General features: G+C 35.3%; 1 protein-coding gene across 1 annotated transcript in view; it reads left to right on the plus strand.

The window, feature by feature from the left end:
• Positions 1-17,517, plus strand: part of CLASP2 (cytoplasmic linker associated protein 2) — a 222,189-nt gene that overhangs the window by 86,365 nt on the left and 118,307 nt on the right. Inside the window, 3 exon segments of the mRNA XM_017892934.1 lie at positions 6,188-6,333; positions 8,741-8,876; positions 16,356-16,426. Of these exon segments, the coding sequence (XP_017748423.1) occupies positions 6,188-6,333; positions 8,741-8,876; positions 16,356-16,426 (353 nt within the window).

Consider the following 17,517-nt stretch of genomic DNA (forward strand, 5'->3'; position numbering starts at 1 on the left):
TCTTAAAAAAAATAAAAAAACACACTTTTCATTTTAGAGTATATCCTTTTCTGTGTTATATGTATTTTAAACATATATGACAAGGTACGCACAATTTTCCCCCCTACCTCTCTTTGTAAAAAGAAAAAAAAAAAAAAGAGCCATTACTTGATACATTACTGCAGTAAGCTTGCCTTTTTTTTTTTTTTTTTTGCTTACAAATTGTGCTCATTCAGTACACCTGGTATAGATGATGTCAGGCACATAATAGTTGCTCAGATATTTATTGAGTGCAGATCAATATGTACATATATTCCTTAGTTTAATATGTATACATGTAATTTGTGTATGTGTGTTATAGGAATCTGATCTTTTGTTTGTTTCTTTTATACTTTAAGTTTTAGGGTACATGTGCACAACATGCAGGTTATATATGTATACATGTGCCATGTTGGTGTGCTGCACCCATTAACTCGTCATTTACATTAGGTATATCTCCTAATGCTATCCCTCCCCCATCCCCCCACCCCACAACATGTAATTTTTAAAATCATTTAACCATTTGATGGATTTTCAGTTTTTTTTTATTGTTTTGCTATTTTAGCAGTGTTATAGTAAACATCCTTACACACATTTGTAACAATGGTGCTTTTATTTTTGTAGGTTAGATTTTAAAATGTGGATTGTTGGGTAAAGAGTTGCTGCAATTTTATTTTAGTAGATGCTGCCAAAATATTTTGAACAAAGGTGTTAGTCATATATAATCTTACAGTGTTTGAGAGTATCTGTTTTCTTTTCAAATTTAAAAAATTTTTTGCCATTGTATTGGGGAGAAATGTGACTTTGTGAATTTATCACTAGTAACTTTTAACATATTTAAATATATTTATTTTACCCAATTTAATCACAGGTTACAATAGTCCCCCCTTATCTATGGTTTCAGTTTCCATGGCTTCAGTTACTCATGGTCGACCATGGCCAGGAAATAAGAAGATACTTTGATAGAGAGAGACCTACATTCACATGATGTTTATTACAATATATTGTTATTGTTTTTCCATATTATTATTGTCATTAATCTCTCACTGTGCCTAATTTATAAATTAAACTTTATCATAGGTAAATATTTATAGGAAAAAAAGATATATAGGGTTCAGTACTATCTGAGGTTTTAGGCATCCATTGGGGGTCTTGGTACATATCCCTTGCAGGTAAGGGGAAACTACTGTATTTGTCTTTTTCTTATTTTATTGTCATTCTTTGTGTGTCATCTTATATATGTTGCAGGTAATTTTATCCTACCATATTGTGATTTTTATTTTGTTTTTAGTTATAATTTAGACACTTGAAAATTCTCCTCTGTTTATGATAGTTTTCCTTTCCTTATATGCCCAAGATTGTATAACATTCTTTTGATTTTTTTCTAATGTCCATAGTAGGGTTTTTTTACATTTACATCTTTATGCATCTGATTTAACTTTAAAGACATATTTTATTTTACTTTATTTTATTTTATTTTATTTTATTTGAGACGGAGTCTCGCTCTGTCACCCAGGCTGGAGTGCTGTGGCCGGATCTCAGCTCACTGCAAGCTCCGCCTCCCGGGTTTACGCCATTCTCCTGCCTCAGCCTCCCGAGTAGCTGGGACTACAGGCGCCCGCCACCACGCCCGGCTAGTTTTTTGTATTTTCTTAGTAGAGACGGGGTTTCACCGTGTTAGCCAGGATGGTCTTGATCTCCTGACCTCATGATCCGCCCGTCTCGGCCTCCCAAAGTGCTGGGATTACAGGCCTGAGCCACTGCACCCGGCCTAAAGACATATTTTAAAATTTAGAAAACCTCTGAGTTAAATGTGAAATTATATACAATATTGGTGTGATAAGTAGAGTTTTAGCTTCTGAGTGTGTATGAGCACAGATATGCACGTGTGTGTATCTCTTTTGATCAATGTAATTTTATTATGTATGTCTGGTTTTCATGTGGATGACATTTTTCAATCAAATACTGAAAAAGTAATGCCTTTTCTTGTCTAGTTGCTCTAGCTAGGCCTTCTAGTACTCTTGAATAAAAGTGTTGAAAGTGGGCATCCTTGTCTTACTCCAGACCTTAGAGGAAAGGCTTTCTGTTTTTCGCTATTCAGTATGATATTGGCTGTGGGTTTGTTTTACATAGCTTTTATCATGCTGAGGTATATTACTTCTATACCCAGTTTTTTGAGAGTTTTTATTATGATGCAATGTTGAATTTTATTGAATACTTTTCGGCATCTGTAAAAGGGTCTTGTGGTTTTTGTCCTTCATTCTGTTGATATGATGTGTCACATTTATTAATTCATGTATATTAAATCATCCTTGCATCCTGGGATTTATCCCACTTGATCATGATGAATGATCTTTTAAATGTGTTGCAGATTTTGGTTTAATAGTATTTTGTTGGGGATTTTTGCATCTATGTTCATCAGAAATACTGGCCTGTAGTTTCCTTTGTTTTGTCTTTGCTTTTGGTATCAGGGTGATACTGGCCTCGTAGAATGAGTTTGGAAGTATTTCCTCCTCCTTGATTTTTTTTTTAAATAGTTTGAATACAATTGGCATTAGTTTGACTTTAAATGTTTGATAGAATTCAGCAGTGAAATAGTCAGGTCTTGGGCTTTTCTTTATTGAGAGACTTTTAATTACTACTTCTATCTTGTTACTTGTTATTGGACTTTTCAGGTTTTGGATTTCTTCATGGTTCAGTCTTGGTAGGTTTTTGTGTCTAGAAAGGTATCCATTTCTTCCAAAGAAATAAACAGCATCCGAATTGGAAAGGAAGAAGTCAAATTATCCTTGTTTGCAGATGATATGATTTTATATTTAGAAAACCTAAAACACCACCAAAAAAAATTCAGTAAAGTTGCAGGATACAAAATCAACGTACAAAAATCAGTTGCATTTCTATATGCCAACAATAAACAATTTGAAAAAGAAACTGAGAATGTAACCCCATTTACAGTAGCTACAAATGTAACACCATTTACAGTAGCTACAATTAAAACATCTAGAAATAAACTTTACCAAAGAAGTAAAAGATTTCTACAATGAAAACTATAAAAACATCGATGAAAGAAATTAAAGAGGACACAAAAAACAAAGATATATTCCATGTTCATATTGATTGGAAGAATCAATATTGTCAAAAAGTCCACACTCCCCGAAGCGATGTACAGATACAGTGCAATCTCTATCAAAATACTGATGACATTCTTCATAAAAATAGAGAAAACAGTACTAAAATTCATATGGAACTACAAAAGATCAACAATAGTGAGTGAAGGCAATCCTAAGCAAAAAGAACAAAGCTGGAGGCATCTCTCCTGACTTCAAATAATATTTACAAAGCTGTAGTAACTCAAATAGCATGGTACTGGCGCAAGTGACCCACCTACCTTGGCCTCCCAAAGTGCTGAGATTACAGGTGTGAGCTACCACATGCAGGGAGAACAGTATGGAAGTTTCTTAAAAAATAATAAAAGTAAAAAAGAGATAGACCAGTGGAACAGAATAGAGAACCCAGAAATAAATCCTTGCATTTATACTCAACTCATTTTCAGCAGAGGTACCGAGAACATACAACAGAGAAAGGACAGTTCAATAAATGGTATTGGGAAAACTGGATATCCACATTGCAGAAGAATGAAACTAGACCCCTATGTCCCACTATACATAAATCACATCAAAATTGATTAAAGATTTAAATCTAAGACCTCAAACTATCAAACTACTACAAGAAAACATTGGAGAAACACTTTCTAGGACGTTGGTCTGGGCAAAGATTTTCTTGAGTAAGACCTCAAAAGCATAGGCAACCAAAGCAAAAATGGACAAATGAGATCACATCAAGCTAAAAAGTTCCTGTACAACAATGGAAACAGTCAACAAAATGAAGAGACAACCCACAGAATGGGAGAAGATATTTGCAAACTACCCATCTGATAAGGGAGTAATAACCAGAATATATAAGTCACTCAAAAAATTCTATAGGAAAAATAAGTAATCTGATTTAAAAGTGGACAAAAGATCTAAATAGACATTTCTCAAAAGAGGAGATACAAATGGACAACAAGTATGTGGGAAAATGCTCAACATGACTAGTTATCAGACAGGTACAAATTAAAACTTCAGTGAGATATTATCTTACCCCTGTTAAAATGACTTTTATTTAAAAGACAGGCAATAACAGGCAAAAAACAAGAATGCCGGCAAGGATGTGGAGAAAGAGGAACAGTTGTACATTGCTGATAGAAATATAAATTTTATTTTAGTTTAGTTTCGTTCTTTATTTTAGCTTAGTTTATTTAATTTGGGTATTGTATTGTATTGTAGTTTGGGACTGGGTTTCACTCTTTTTCCCAAGCTGGAATACAGTGGCGCAATCACAGCTCACTACAGTCTTGACCTCTGGGGCTTAAGCAGTCCTCCCACCTCAGTCTCCCAAGTACCTGGGACTATAGGCACATGCCACCATGCCCAGCTAACTTTTATCTCCCTGTGTTGCCCAGGCAGGTCTCAAACTCCTGGGCTCAAGTCACCTATCCTCCTTGGCTTCCCAAAGTGCTGAGATTACAGATGTGAGCCACCATATGCAGGGAGAACAGTATGGAAGTTTCTTAAAAAATAATAAAAATAAAAATAAAACCACAATATGATCTAGCAATCCCATGGCTGGGTATATATCCAAAAGAAAAGAAATCAATATATTGAAAAGATACCTGCACTTTCATGTTTATTGCAGCACTATTCACAAAAATCCAAGAGATGGAATATACCTAAATGTCCATTGGTGAATAATGGATAAAGAAAATATGGTACATACACACATTGGAATATTATTCCACCGTAAAAAGGATGAAATCCTATGGCTTGCAACCACGTGGATGGAACTGGAGGACGTTATGTTTAGTGAAACAAGCCAGTAACAGAAAGAAAAAGATTGCATGTTCTCACTAATATGTGAGACCTAAAAAACTTGAACTTGAGATAGAGAGTAGAATAATGGTTACCATGGACTGAGAAAGGTAGTTGGGGGTTGGGCAGGGAAATAGTTGAAGGGTACAAAAATACAGTTAGTGCAAGAATAAGATCCAGTGTTAGGCAGCACAATAGGGTGACTGTAGTTAACAATAATTTATTGTATATTTCAAAATAACTAAAAGAGTAGAATTGGAATGTTTCTAACAGAAAGAACTGATTGATGTTTGAGGTGACGGATACCCCAATTACCCTGATTTGATTGTTACACATTGTGTGCTTTTATCAAACTATCACATGTACTTCATAAAAATGTACAACTATTATGTATTCATAATAAAAATTTAAGAAATTAAAAGTTCAACAGCAGGCCAGATGTAGTGGCTCACTCCTGCTGGGAGGCCAAGGCGGTGGATCCGTTGAGGCCAGGAGTTTGAGACCAGCCTGGCCAACACAGTGAAACTCCATCTCTACTAAAAATACAATAATTATTCAGTCACGGTGGCATGTGTCTGTAATCCCAGCTACTGGGGAGGCTGAGGCACGAAAACCACTTAAACCCTGGAGGTGCAAGTTGCAGTGGGCTGCAGTGGCACCACTGCACTCCAGCCTGGGCAACAGAGCAAGACTGTCTCAAAAAAAAAAAAAATGTTCCGCAGCAAAAAAAAGTAATGCTAAAAGTTTCCAAATTTGGCACTTTAAAAAATAGGCTCCCTTCGTAGATAGTGATGGTAATGGTCACACAACATTGTGAATGCACTTAATGCCACTGAATTGTATACTTTAAAATGGTTAAAATAGTGAATTTTGTTCATGTGTATTTTACCACAAGTAAAAGAAAGACTCCCTATTATCACACTGGGGATTAAGCTAAAAGACACATGAATAAATAAATTAAATGGATTCCCTTAAAACTTTACGATTTATGTACTTATAGATTACATTTCTCTGTTGTGCTTATAACTAAATCTATAATACTATTTTCAGACAGCTTTTGTTGGCATATTTATTTATAAGATACTTTTTTAATGCTACTAAATATTTAATGCTACTAAAATGTCTGAATATAGTAATATAATGAAACATTACATATGTTTCATTTTTTAGAAAGTTTTTGTTTGAATAATGTAGTTTAGGTAGCTTTTTTTTTTTTTTGCACTTCCACCTTTTTTGTCAATAATGAAAATTCTTTATTTCAGCTGAAGAAAATCCGATCACTGCTTGTTGCTGGAGCTGCACAGTATGATTGCTTTTTTCAACATTTACGCTTGTTGGATGGAGCACTTAAACTTTCAGCTAAGGATCTTAGATCCCAGGTGGTTAGAGAAGCTTGTATTACTGTAGCGTAAGTATATTCCTTTTATGATAAGTGTTTTTTATGAATGAATTTAGTACTCACTGCTTCAGTGCTCATTAAGTCAAGCAGTAGCAAGATAGCCAAAAAAGTATGTGATCCAAAAATCATTTTTGTTATACATAAGGATTCAATCTGTATGATTAAAAAAAAATTCCTTAACAGCTCTTTATACCAACATTTTAAGGTTGGTATAAAGATATTTAAAATATCTAAAGCCTACTGGTGGATGTTTTTATCATTAATTCTTCAAGTATAAGATGAAAATGAATGGGTCTGGAAACTGGCTGTATTCACTTTTCTCACTACTAATTTGGATATTAAATACTCAATTTCTGATATTTTAGCAGTTATTCTGGCATTGCAACATGCATCATTAACTTAGCAAAATCTAAACTTTAAGTTTGTAGTCTTCCACAATACAAGGATGGTAGAACTTAAATTCTATTTATTACTATTTTTGACCTAAGCAGTGTTGTTGTATATGCATTCCTTTGAAGATAGGGAACACAAAAGTGCCTACTAGCAATATTTCTAATCAGGATTGTATTATATATTCTAGTCGGAAATGAAGAAAGAAAAGGCAATATAAGGATTGCAAGAAAAGGAACAAAACTGCCATTATTAACAGACGATATAACTATCCATGCAGAAAACTGCAAGAGAATCTACAGATAAATTATTATAATAAAAGGACTTTGGCAAAGTTGCAAGATACAAGTCCCAGTATACCAAAATGACCCAATTATCTCCAACTAGCAAAGAAAACCCAAATTAATACAAAAATCCATAAAATGTAACCATGAAAAATACACTTAAAACATGACTAGCTCTCTTGCAGAAAACTGGACAATATATGTGAAACATCTGTTTCCAGATAGCAGACAGGGTAGGAATGGAATTCTGAAAAGAGCAAGTGATGTTGAACAGTATGAGTTTTGACCTGGAGGCACTCTGGGGAAGGAAGGGGGAACCTAAGCAGAGCAAGGCACTGAGGTGAGGAAACAGAGACTAGAGTTTCAGAGGCTGAAGTGGTCAAAATTGGCAGTACAGAATACTGGAGAGAAGATGGGGAGATTCTCACACACACACACACACACACACACACACACACACAAAGAGCTACAGAGATCATAATATGGGAATCCATGAGTCTAGATGTATACTTCCCTGTCCATGCGAAAGGTACAACTCTGAGGAAGGAAGGGAACTAATGCCTGGGAGCTATAAGGTAAACAATTCCCAGAGCTTACATAGGGATAGGAGAGGTTTAAGATCTGACCAATCAGAATGGAAAAACCCTGGTGAACACCCAAGGCAGTCAGTAGAAACCCCAGAAAGGCCATTGCCTAGGAATAGTACTAAACCAGTTCTAAAGTAAGGCAACTCTAGACTCTGCCTCTCCCAACAAGCTTATAAAGATCAAACTGATTCTCAAGTACATTACCTGCCTACCGAAGTAAAACTCATACTCTTTAAAGGAAGACAACATCCAAACATATCCACACCTCCTTGCTTTTCATTTGAGGATCCTTTTTGCCTGTGAGTTCAGACATTAGAAAACTAATACTGTAACAGCATAGGTCTGTGTACATAAATGTACATAGGTCTAAATCTGAGCTCCTGGAATCAAGAACCTGAATTATTGGAGCTAACTCTATCCCAACCATGTATTTTCAGTAAGATATAAATATATAAAAATTAACCAGTATGGCAAAATTGTTGGCACTTTGGGTGGTTACCGTATCTCTCCTAAGTGTTTTAACTAAAATCATGCAATTAAAGGCTGATTTAGTTGTTTAACTACACAATTGGAAAGAGAAGTCAGGTGTTCTAAAGATCACCCAATAAGATATGGTAGAGTTGTATTTTTGACTGCGGATTTGGAAATCCTACTCCAAAGAAGTAAGGTAGTATTTATGACTAAAAAAGAGGTGATACTATTAATAGAAATAAAGAACATCTTGAGGAGCATTGATTTGAGTAAGATTTTGAACTTGTTTGTAAAAATATGCTGAATTTAAGATTGATAATAGATCATCAAAATGGAAATATCTCCTGGATCAAGACCAAAGGTCAGAACCATCAGAGCTGATTATTTCACCTGATGTGTCCTTAGAGTTAATAAATTCTGAAATCAAATGACTTCTCCAAGTGCTATTGCAAAGAGATGAGGAAAATGCCAGATTTCAACTTTGGACTAGCCAGTTAAAGAATGGGGAAAAGAAGGAAATATGTAGTATCTAGGTTTCCCTATCTTTATTCCGTTTTTCTCGTTACAACTGATTAAAATACAAATTCCTAGGTTAATTCAGTAAAAGAGTATTTTAAAATTACTTGGTTCTATCTATATTTAATGTTAAACTATTAAAAAAATACTTTTTTTCTTCCTTTGTAGCCATCTTTCAACAGTTTTGGGAAACAAGTTTGATCATGGCGCTGAAGCCATTGTACCTACACTTTTTAATCTTGTCCCCAATAGTGCAAAAGTCATGGCAACTTCTGGATGTGCAGCAATCAGATTTATCATTCGGGTAAGTTTGCTCTCTCCTTTTCCACTGCTGCCTCCTCCCCCTCCCCCGCTTTTCTTTCTTCTTCTTCCCCTTTTCTCTCCTTTCCCCACCCCACCCCCCCCAGTGTACCTAAATAAGTCACTAAGTTTCTTTTGAACCCCAAAGGCAAATCATTTTGAATTATTTTCTGATAGTAAAAGCCATAGATGGTCATTATAGAACTAGAGGATTGCAAAGTAAACATGTTTGTATATGGAATATAATACATACATACATGTACATATGAGTACATATACGTATCTACAGTTACGTGTGTATATGATCACAAATGTTACAGAAAATAATAAAAGGCAAATTTTTAATATAGTTATGTGCCATCTGACAAAGTTTCAGTCAATGATGGGCTGCATATGCAACAGTGGTGCCATAAGATTATAATATTATATTTTTACTGTATCTTTACTACTTTACTACTGTTGGATATGTTCAGGTACACAATACTTACTATTGTGTTACTCTATCCTAGAGTATTCAGTACAGTAATATTCAGTACAGTAATTCAGCTACAGATTTGTAGCCTAGGAGCAATAGGCTATAACATACAGCCTAGGTGTGGAGTAGGCTATACCATGTAGGTTTATGCAAGTACACTCTATGGTGTTCATACTATGATGAAATCACCTAATGGATTTCTCCGAATGTATCCCGATCATTAAGTGATGTATGACTGTATTTCTCTTCACTCATATCTTGAGGAAGTCCAAAAGAACAGAGTTGAAAAAACAAATCTCTCCCCTTGAATTCTATTCTTTGTTACTAATCACTCTAGCAATTTAATGTGTACTTTTCCAAACTTCTGTTCTGTGCCTTTACAAATGTATTTGCTACACATATAGAACATGTAAGTATATATAATATATTCTTTGACTTATTTATTTATTTATTTATTTATTTATTTATTTAGAAAGAGAGTCTCACTCCGTCACCCAGGCAGGAGTGCAGTGGCACGATCTGGGCTCACTGCAACCTCTGCCTCCCGGGTTCCCGCAATTTTCCCACCTCAGCCTCCTGAGTAGTTGGGACTACAGGCACCCACCACCATGCCCGGCTAATTTTTTTGTATTTTTAGTAGAGACAGGGTTTCACCATGTTGGCCCAGGCTGGTCTCAAACCCCTGGCCTCAAGTGATCCGTCTGCCTCAGCCTCCCAAAGTGTTGGGATTACAGGCGTGAGCCATCATGCCCAGCCTATCTTTTTAAACTTCGTATACTTGGGTAGCGTCCCTTATCCATATATGTAATTCTTTTTAATGTCTAAATTAGTCTTCTGTTAACGATATATCATCAAATTATCCTTACCAGGCCGGGCATGGCAGCTCACACCTGTAATCCCAGCACTTTGAAAGGCCGAGGCAGGCGGATCACCTGAGGTTGGCAATTCGAGACCAGCCTGACCATCACGGAGAAACCCCATCTCTACTAAAATTACAAAATTAGCCAGATATGGTGGCGCCTGCCTCGGGAGGCTGAGGCAGGAGAATCGCTTGAACCTGGGGGGCAGAAGTTGTTGTGAGCCGAGATCGTGCCATTGCACTCCAGCCTGGGCAACAAAAGTGAAACTCCATCTCAAAAAAAAAAAATTAATTAAATAATCATAATAATAAATTATCCTTAAGGAATAATTTATTCCTTAAGAATTGAATAAATATCCATTCTTATTCCTGCAGTCTTCTTCCTGGAGTCCTTTTTCTCCATTCCTTTGCCAATATTGTCTTTTATCAGTATCTTCAGGGTTTTATAATTTAATAACCATTATTTCATATTATACTTTGCATTTCCTGCAGTATTAGGGATGTTAGCTATTTTTTTCCTTCTATAATTCTTCTATGGATTGCCAGTTTATACTCTGTGCAATTTTTCTCACTTATTTCTAAGACCTTTTTATATATCATAAGGATATTAATTCTGTGTTGTATATGTTGTAGTATTTTCTACAGTCTGACATTTCTTCAAATATTATATAAGCTCTTTTGTTACATATCAGAATTTTAAATACATATGTATTGAGACTTGTTCATTTTGTGGGTTTTGTTATAGTTAAGACAGCTTTCCCAATTTCAGTTACATAAAAATGTTCAATCGTTTAGAATTTCTGTAATTTTTTTCTTAGATTTAGATCTAACTGGATTGAATTTTGTGTGAATTATAGATTTCTAAGTTGATATTTCCCCAATACAAAACCAATTGACCCAGTAACGTGGTGAATTACAATGTAGCTTTTTCTTGAAATGGTGTTGTTGTTGTGTAATTTTCATAAATACGTAAGTCTGTTTCTTAAATGTATTTTCAGTTTCTTTAATCAGTTGTCCTTTCCTGTTAAAAAAAAAATTAAGTTTATTCGTAATATTACTTTCCCAGGAAGTGTTCTTTTTTACCATTTTCATATTTTAAATTAGAAAATGTTCCTTTTTTCCCATTTCAGGCCTTTTTTTTTTTTAAAGATTGTAGACAACCTTAATCCAGAACCTTTGTAACAATGTTAGAAAGTATAAAGACTGGGCACGGTGACATATGCCTGTAATCCTAGCACTTTGGGAGGCTGAGGCAGGCGGATCACAAGATCAGGAGTTCAAGACCAGCCAGGCCAATATGGCGAAACACCATCTTTACTAAAAATACAAAAAAGTTAGCCAGGCGTGGTGGTGCATGCCTATAATCCCAGCTACTCCGGAGCCGGAGGCTGAGGCAGGAGGATTGCTTGAACCTGGGAGGTGGAGGTTGCAGTGAGCCAAGATTGTGCCACTGCACTCCAGCCTGGGCGACAGAGTGAGACTCCATCTCAAAAAAAACAAAGGAAGTATAGTAGGAATTATTGAAATGTTTGTTTTATCCCTTAATTGGGTGGGATCATATTTAACTTCAATTAAATATGATTTGTAATGGGTTTCTGTGGATATAGTATATTAGATTATGGAAATTTCCTGCTGTTCACATTTTGCTAAATTTTGATCAGGAGTAGATGTTGAATTTTATCAGATAGCCCTTTAATATCTTTAGAAATTATTATCTTTGTTTTTTCATTTATTCATTATACTTTCAAGAACTAAATTCTGCTCGGCCATTGTACATTAAGATACTGCTAGATTTGGTTGGCTAATGTTTAGTAAGATTTTGGCATTCATTTAAATGAATAAGTATTTTGTGAATTTTTTTTCCTGTTTTACATATTTTGTTAATATATTGTTCTGCTATTAGGGTTTAATGATCTTTAAGATTATGTAATAACGTTTCCAATGTTTTAGACTCTGAGTATCTTGAATCTTTATTTTGGAATGTTGGTGATCCTCTCACCTCAGCCCCCAAGAAGCTGGGTTTACAAGTGTGAGCTACTGCACGTAGCTGACTTTTTCTTATTAGAATGTTATACATTCTTTTATATATACTTGACAGAGGCATTATTTGGGGTTCTTTATAAACATCTATTTATGGTTTTATTGGTTGTAGTGAGATTATTTAATTTTTCTAATTCTTTAGTTTCTTTTTTTTTTTCCCAACTTTTGGCTCATTTTATTTTTTTAGATTTTTGTGGTATATCTTTAGACAATTTGCATTGCTTTTTCTTTATTATTATAAGGCTTTGGGTTTTCTTCTGAGTTTGGCTTTGGCAGCATCTCAATGATTTAAATTTACCACATTTTATTTATCTTTTCAATCATTTGTAATTTCCATTTCAACTTCTTTGAATTGCATAATAAATATTGTTTTCATTTTCAGATGGTGCTTTTGTTCTTCCTGTCATTATTTTTGAATTTCATGACATTCTGATCAGGGAATTTGGTTGTATGATTTATTCTTTGGTGAATACCTTGAAATTTTATTTGTGTTCTGTCATCAGTTTATATAGGTAGGCTGTTAGCATTTACAAATGTAGAATTCTTTGGCATAGAATTGAGTACTTTGTTCATCACTAAATCTAGCTTATGTTTTATTTACATTATTCAAGTTCTTGTCTCATTTTTTAAAAAATCTACTTTATCTGGCAAATTCTGATTCTAATTTTGTCAGTTTCATTTTTCTAACTGTTTTTGATGTATGTACTTTATATATGGTCAAGGTTTTGTACTATTATCTTGAAATCGTATTTTTTCCTTATATTTTGTTTTGTGTTCACTATGCTGCTTTTCTTTTCCTTTTTTTTTTTTTTTTTTGTAATTTAGAAGTTCCTTATTGTCAAGAATAAAACCTTTGTTATGCTCGTCTCTGCCTTTTAAAAAGTATACATTTTATTTCATTCATGCCATTTTTTCCCTTACCCTTTGAATTAAATTTAACAAAGATATTTTCATTTTCAGCAACTGTAATTAACTGTAGTTTTTTACTGCTTTTATTTCTAACCCACTTATTGTTATACTCTCGCTTCCCTTTTTTTAATTGATTCTGGGTCATTCTTGTTTGGCTTTAATGTTTTCTCACTTTTCATATATATTTTTATCTTTGTATATTTTGATTTGGCTTTTCCTTGCCAATTTAGAATATGGGGACTAAAAATTTGACCGTTGAACTTCAGGTTCACTTTCCTTTTCTTTTGCAAAGTTTGTTGTTGTTGGTATGGAGTCTCGCTCTGTCACTCAGGGGAATTCAGTGGCACCATCTCTGCTCACTGCAGCCTCTCCCAGATTCAAGCTATTCTTCTGCCTCAGCCTCCCAAGTAGCTGGCATTTCAGGCCCCTACCACCACGCCTGGCTAATTTTTGTATTTTTTGTAGAGGCGGGGTTTCACTATGTTGGTCAGGCTGGTCTCAAACTCCTGACCTCATGGCTCACGCCTGTAATCCCAGCACTTTGGGAAAGCGAGGCGATCTGCCTGCCTTGGCCTTCCAAAGCGTTGGGATCACAGGCATGAGCCACCATGCCCGGCCCATTTTCTTAACTTTTTATTGTTGCCTCTAAAAATGAGACTGTTTGATTATTTTATAGCAAAACAACCACCACCACGACCAAACAACCTTTAGCAAGTTTTATAAGACAGTCCCTTTGTGTGAAGAGTTTCCCCACAGCAGGTCTAGGAGTTGATTGTCTTTCATTAATACTATTCTTAATACAGTGGACAAGGATTTTGGACTGAAATTGGTTATCTTAAATTTATGTTAATTTTCATGGATCTTTTCTTTATTTAGTACTTCTGTCTTATTGGCTCAGATCTTTTCCTGCTGTTACTTTTGTTACACAAATTCTGAAATCCTCAATGTCATTCATCATTTTTTGAATAACTTTTTGTCTCTTTGTCTTACAGCTGTATGTAGTCTCAGGAAAAATTCCTTTAAATTCTGCTTATTTGAAAGTACCTGTTTTGTGATTCTCAGGCTTTACTCTTTATACTTTGTTTTCAAATTGCTCATTTTTCATGTTACTATACTAGCCTATCATCTCACCAATAAAACAATACTTTTAAATATTACCTCCTGTTTTTGTTTTATTTCCTAAGAGTACTTCCTTAGATTGCTGTACTTAATTTCTAATTCTTTTTAATTTTAGAGAAGCTTTTTTTCCCGTTGTCAACTTGTATTAATAAAGTGTAAATTGTTCTTAGTGTTTGATTGAATGCTTCATCTGTAATTGATTTGAGGTAAATTTTTACTTTCCTTTGGTACAACTCCCCCTGAATATGATGTAGCAGTAGTTAGGTTAGTTTATCTCCCATCCTTGCCACTGTCATGGATGTGATTAACCCATCTTTAGGATTTCGGAGAGGTTAGAAGAAAAAGAGAGGAGTGTGGTAGGTAAGACCTCCTTTATAGTTGTTGTAGCTAGGGGATCTCCATGGGTTTTACCTCCACAGTAATGTTTGGGAAATGGGCTCTTGTGGATGCTGTAGGGAGCAGGTCCACAGAGTCCTTCCATGCTGAATTGAACAGTTGCCTAACAGGCATATCAGCACACTTTCTTGAATTATTCTCATCTTCAACAGCTTCAAGCCTATAGATGTTTCTCTCTGTAGTGGCTGAAAAAAAGTTTTTCCTTTTATTTTGGTTGAGTTAGCTGTGGCAAACACTGATGTGCCATATACACTTTCCTTCAATGAAAGACTTGTTTCCCCAATGCTAGGAGAACTGTTAGTAGACAGCCTTCAGCTGCCAGTCTCTTAAAGGATTATTTCAGCTAGAGAGCTGCCTTTCCCAAGGTCTTGCGCCTTCCCAGTATTGCCCGTATCCAATAACTGATTGATGTGAAAGTATAAAGGTTTGGCCGTCTTGGACCAATTCAAGAGTATTCTGAGGGACTGTTTCAGTTCTAGAGCTTCGTAATGGCTTTGGGCAAAGATAGCCTTGGGCCATGTCACAGTTTGATTTCTTCCTCTGCCCGCTCCACTCCTGCTTCCTTCTCACGTCCACAGGTGGTAATCCCAAGGGCACTTACAAAAAATTGATATGTAATGGATGTACATATTTTGGGGGTACATGTGATATTTTAATGCATTCATATGTGTAAATGTCCAATTAGGGTAACAGGGAATTAATCACCTTAAATATTTATCTTTATGCTAGGAACGTTCTAATTATTCTGTTTCAGCTATTTTGAAGTGTACGATAGATTGTTGTTAACTATGGTCAACCTACTGATCTGTTGAACATGAGATCTTATTTGTTCTAACTCTATACCTATTAATCGGTCCCTTTTCACTCCCTCCTCCCCGCTATTCTTCCTAGCCTCTCATCATGACTAACCTATTCTCTATCTTCATGAGATCCACTTTTGTTTATCTCCCACATGAGTGAGAACATGTGATATTTGTCTTTCAAGGGCACTTCCTAATACATATCCTGCATGCTAAACTCCATCTCATAGCCTGCTTCCTAGATAACCCAGCCTGTACCTTTAGCTCAGAAGGAAGACAAGAGATTTAAGGAATTAAATATGTATGCGTGTGTTAATGTCTATTATGAACTTGTTAGTGCTGGCTTCACTAAAGAAAGGTATAAGAATTAATAATAGAAGATTATGTCTTTGTGGAACTTCTACTTGAATTCTAGAGAGAGATGATTCAGCCAGAATGAAGTGAAAGTTCTATTAAGACCACCATTTCACAGTGGATTCCCAATAGTTAGGGAAATAGATTCACTCGACTACCTGCTTTGATGACGTTGCGATTACGATTTTTTACCAGCAGTAGCCGTGGTGCTTCAGAAAATGTGGCCAATACATGCCCAGTCTCTTTTAGTGCTCCCTCTGCCCCAAAACTATATTGTCCTAACAGTTCTTGGCGGTTACATAGTTAACTTTTATTAGGTCATGTTATATCCACACCTGTCCTTTTGAATCAGTATCATCATGACATTATGTTAATTTGGGAAAACTTCTCAAGACTGGTCTTAATTTCTTTCAAATCTAATACCTGGTCTTTTTGTCCTCTGTAACTAAATACTTGAATGTAAGGCAAATAGAAGAAAGGACCACTTGAAGTGTGTAGTATTTTCAACCTTTTCTAAAACATCTTTTTCAGCATACTCATGTACCCAGACTTATACCTTTAATAACAAGCAATTGCACATCAAAATCAGTTCCCGTGAGGAGGTAAGTTTAATTTTTGTTGTTGTTGTTGTTAGTATAGCTCTGATACTGCATTGTTTAATGATTGGTCTGGTGCAAGAATTGGTCATTAATTTCTTGCCTTCCAAAAAACCATAAAAATGTTTTTTTTTTTAATTTTAATCATATCTCATGTAAGGGAAAAGGGATGAAGTGATTATTATAACCACTCACTTTTCTTATTTTATCATATTAAGCTTTGGTTTATTTGGGCTGCTGGTTGCCTTGGTTTTCAGAGAACAAGGAGTACAGAGTCAGGTCTGGGCTAGAGTCCTACAACTGCCATTGACTGTTCTACCTTAGGCAATTACTTAACTGCTCTGAACCTTAGTCCCTGCATAGGTTAGTAGAGCTAATACTGTCAACCCCATAGAACATAAGGATTAAATGAGATACATACTAGTAGAATATAGCCGGTGTTTGGAACAGAGTATATAGCCCTATCAGGTCTTTCAGTTAGTGGCTGCCTGTGTCTCTGGTTTCTACAATTTTTAGCATCACGCCTGTCAACCTAAATAACAGAGAGGTTCTCTGAAAGAAAATGATACGAGTATTTATGCAGGAATGAGCATTGCAGTGGTAGTATGCATACAAAGCAAACTATGTGCGTATTCAGGGAGGTAAAGGAAAACAAAGGTTTTTAAAGGAAAAATGAGGAATGTTACATAATCATTTTGAGGTAGTTACCCCGGGCTACAAGGATCAGTAACAAGGGTGATGCCAACTTGAGGCTGGACAGGCAGTTGCTGGGTAGATGTCCATGTAGAATTTTTGTTTGTTTTTTGTAAGGTTGTGATAGCCTTTGTGCAGGTTGTGTTTTTTTAGAGTCTTTTGTGATAGCTCTTTTTATCATTTATTCATGAGAACTCTCCCTTAATGGCCTTCCTCAGCTCTATTTGTCAATGTGTGTGTGTGTGTGTGTATGTGTGTGTGTGTGTGTGTTGTAACACAAGTGACTTCATTTTGATTCTGACAACTTTCACACCACTATTGCCAACAATAAAGTTAGGAAAAACAAGATTTGTACATTTGATGTTTAAGAAGATTGTAAAGAACTCTACCTTTTTAAATTAGAT

The sequence above is a fragment of the Rhinopithecus bieti genome, unplaced genomic scaffold, assembly GCF_001698545.2.
Source record: "Rhinopithecus bieti isolate Rb0 unplaced genomic scaffold, ASM169854v2 scaffold_22039, whole genome shotgun sequence".
Lineage (NCBI taxonomy): Eukaryota > Metazoa > Chordata > Mammalia > Primates > Cercopithecidae > Rhinopithecus > Rhinopithecus bieti.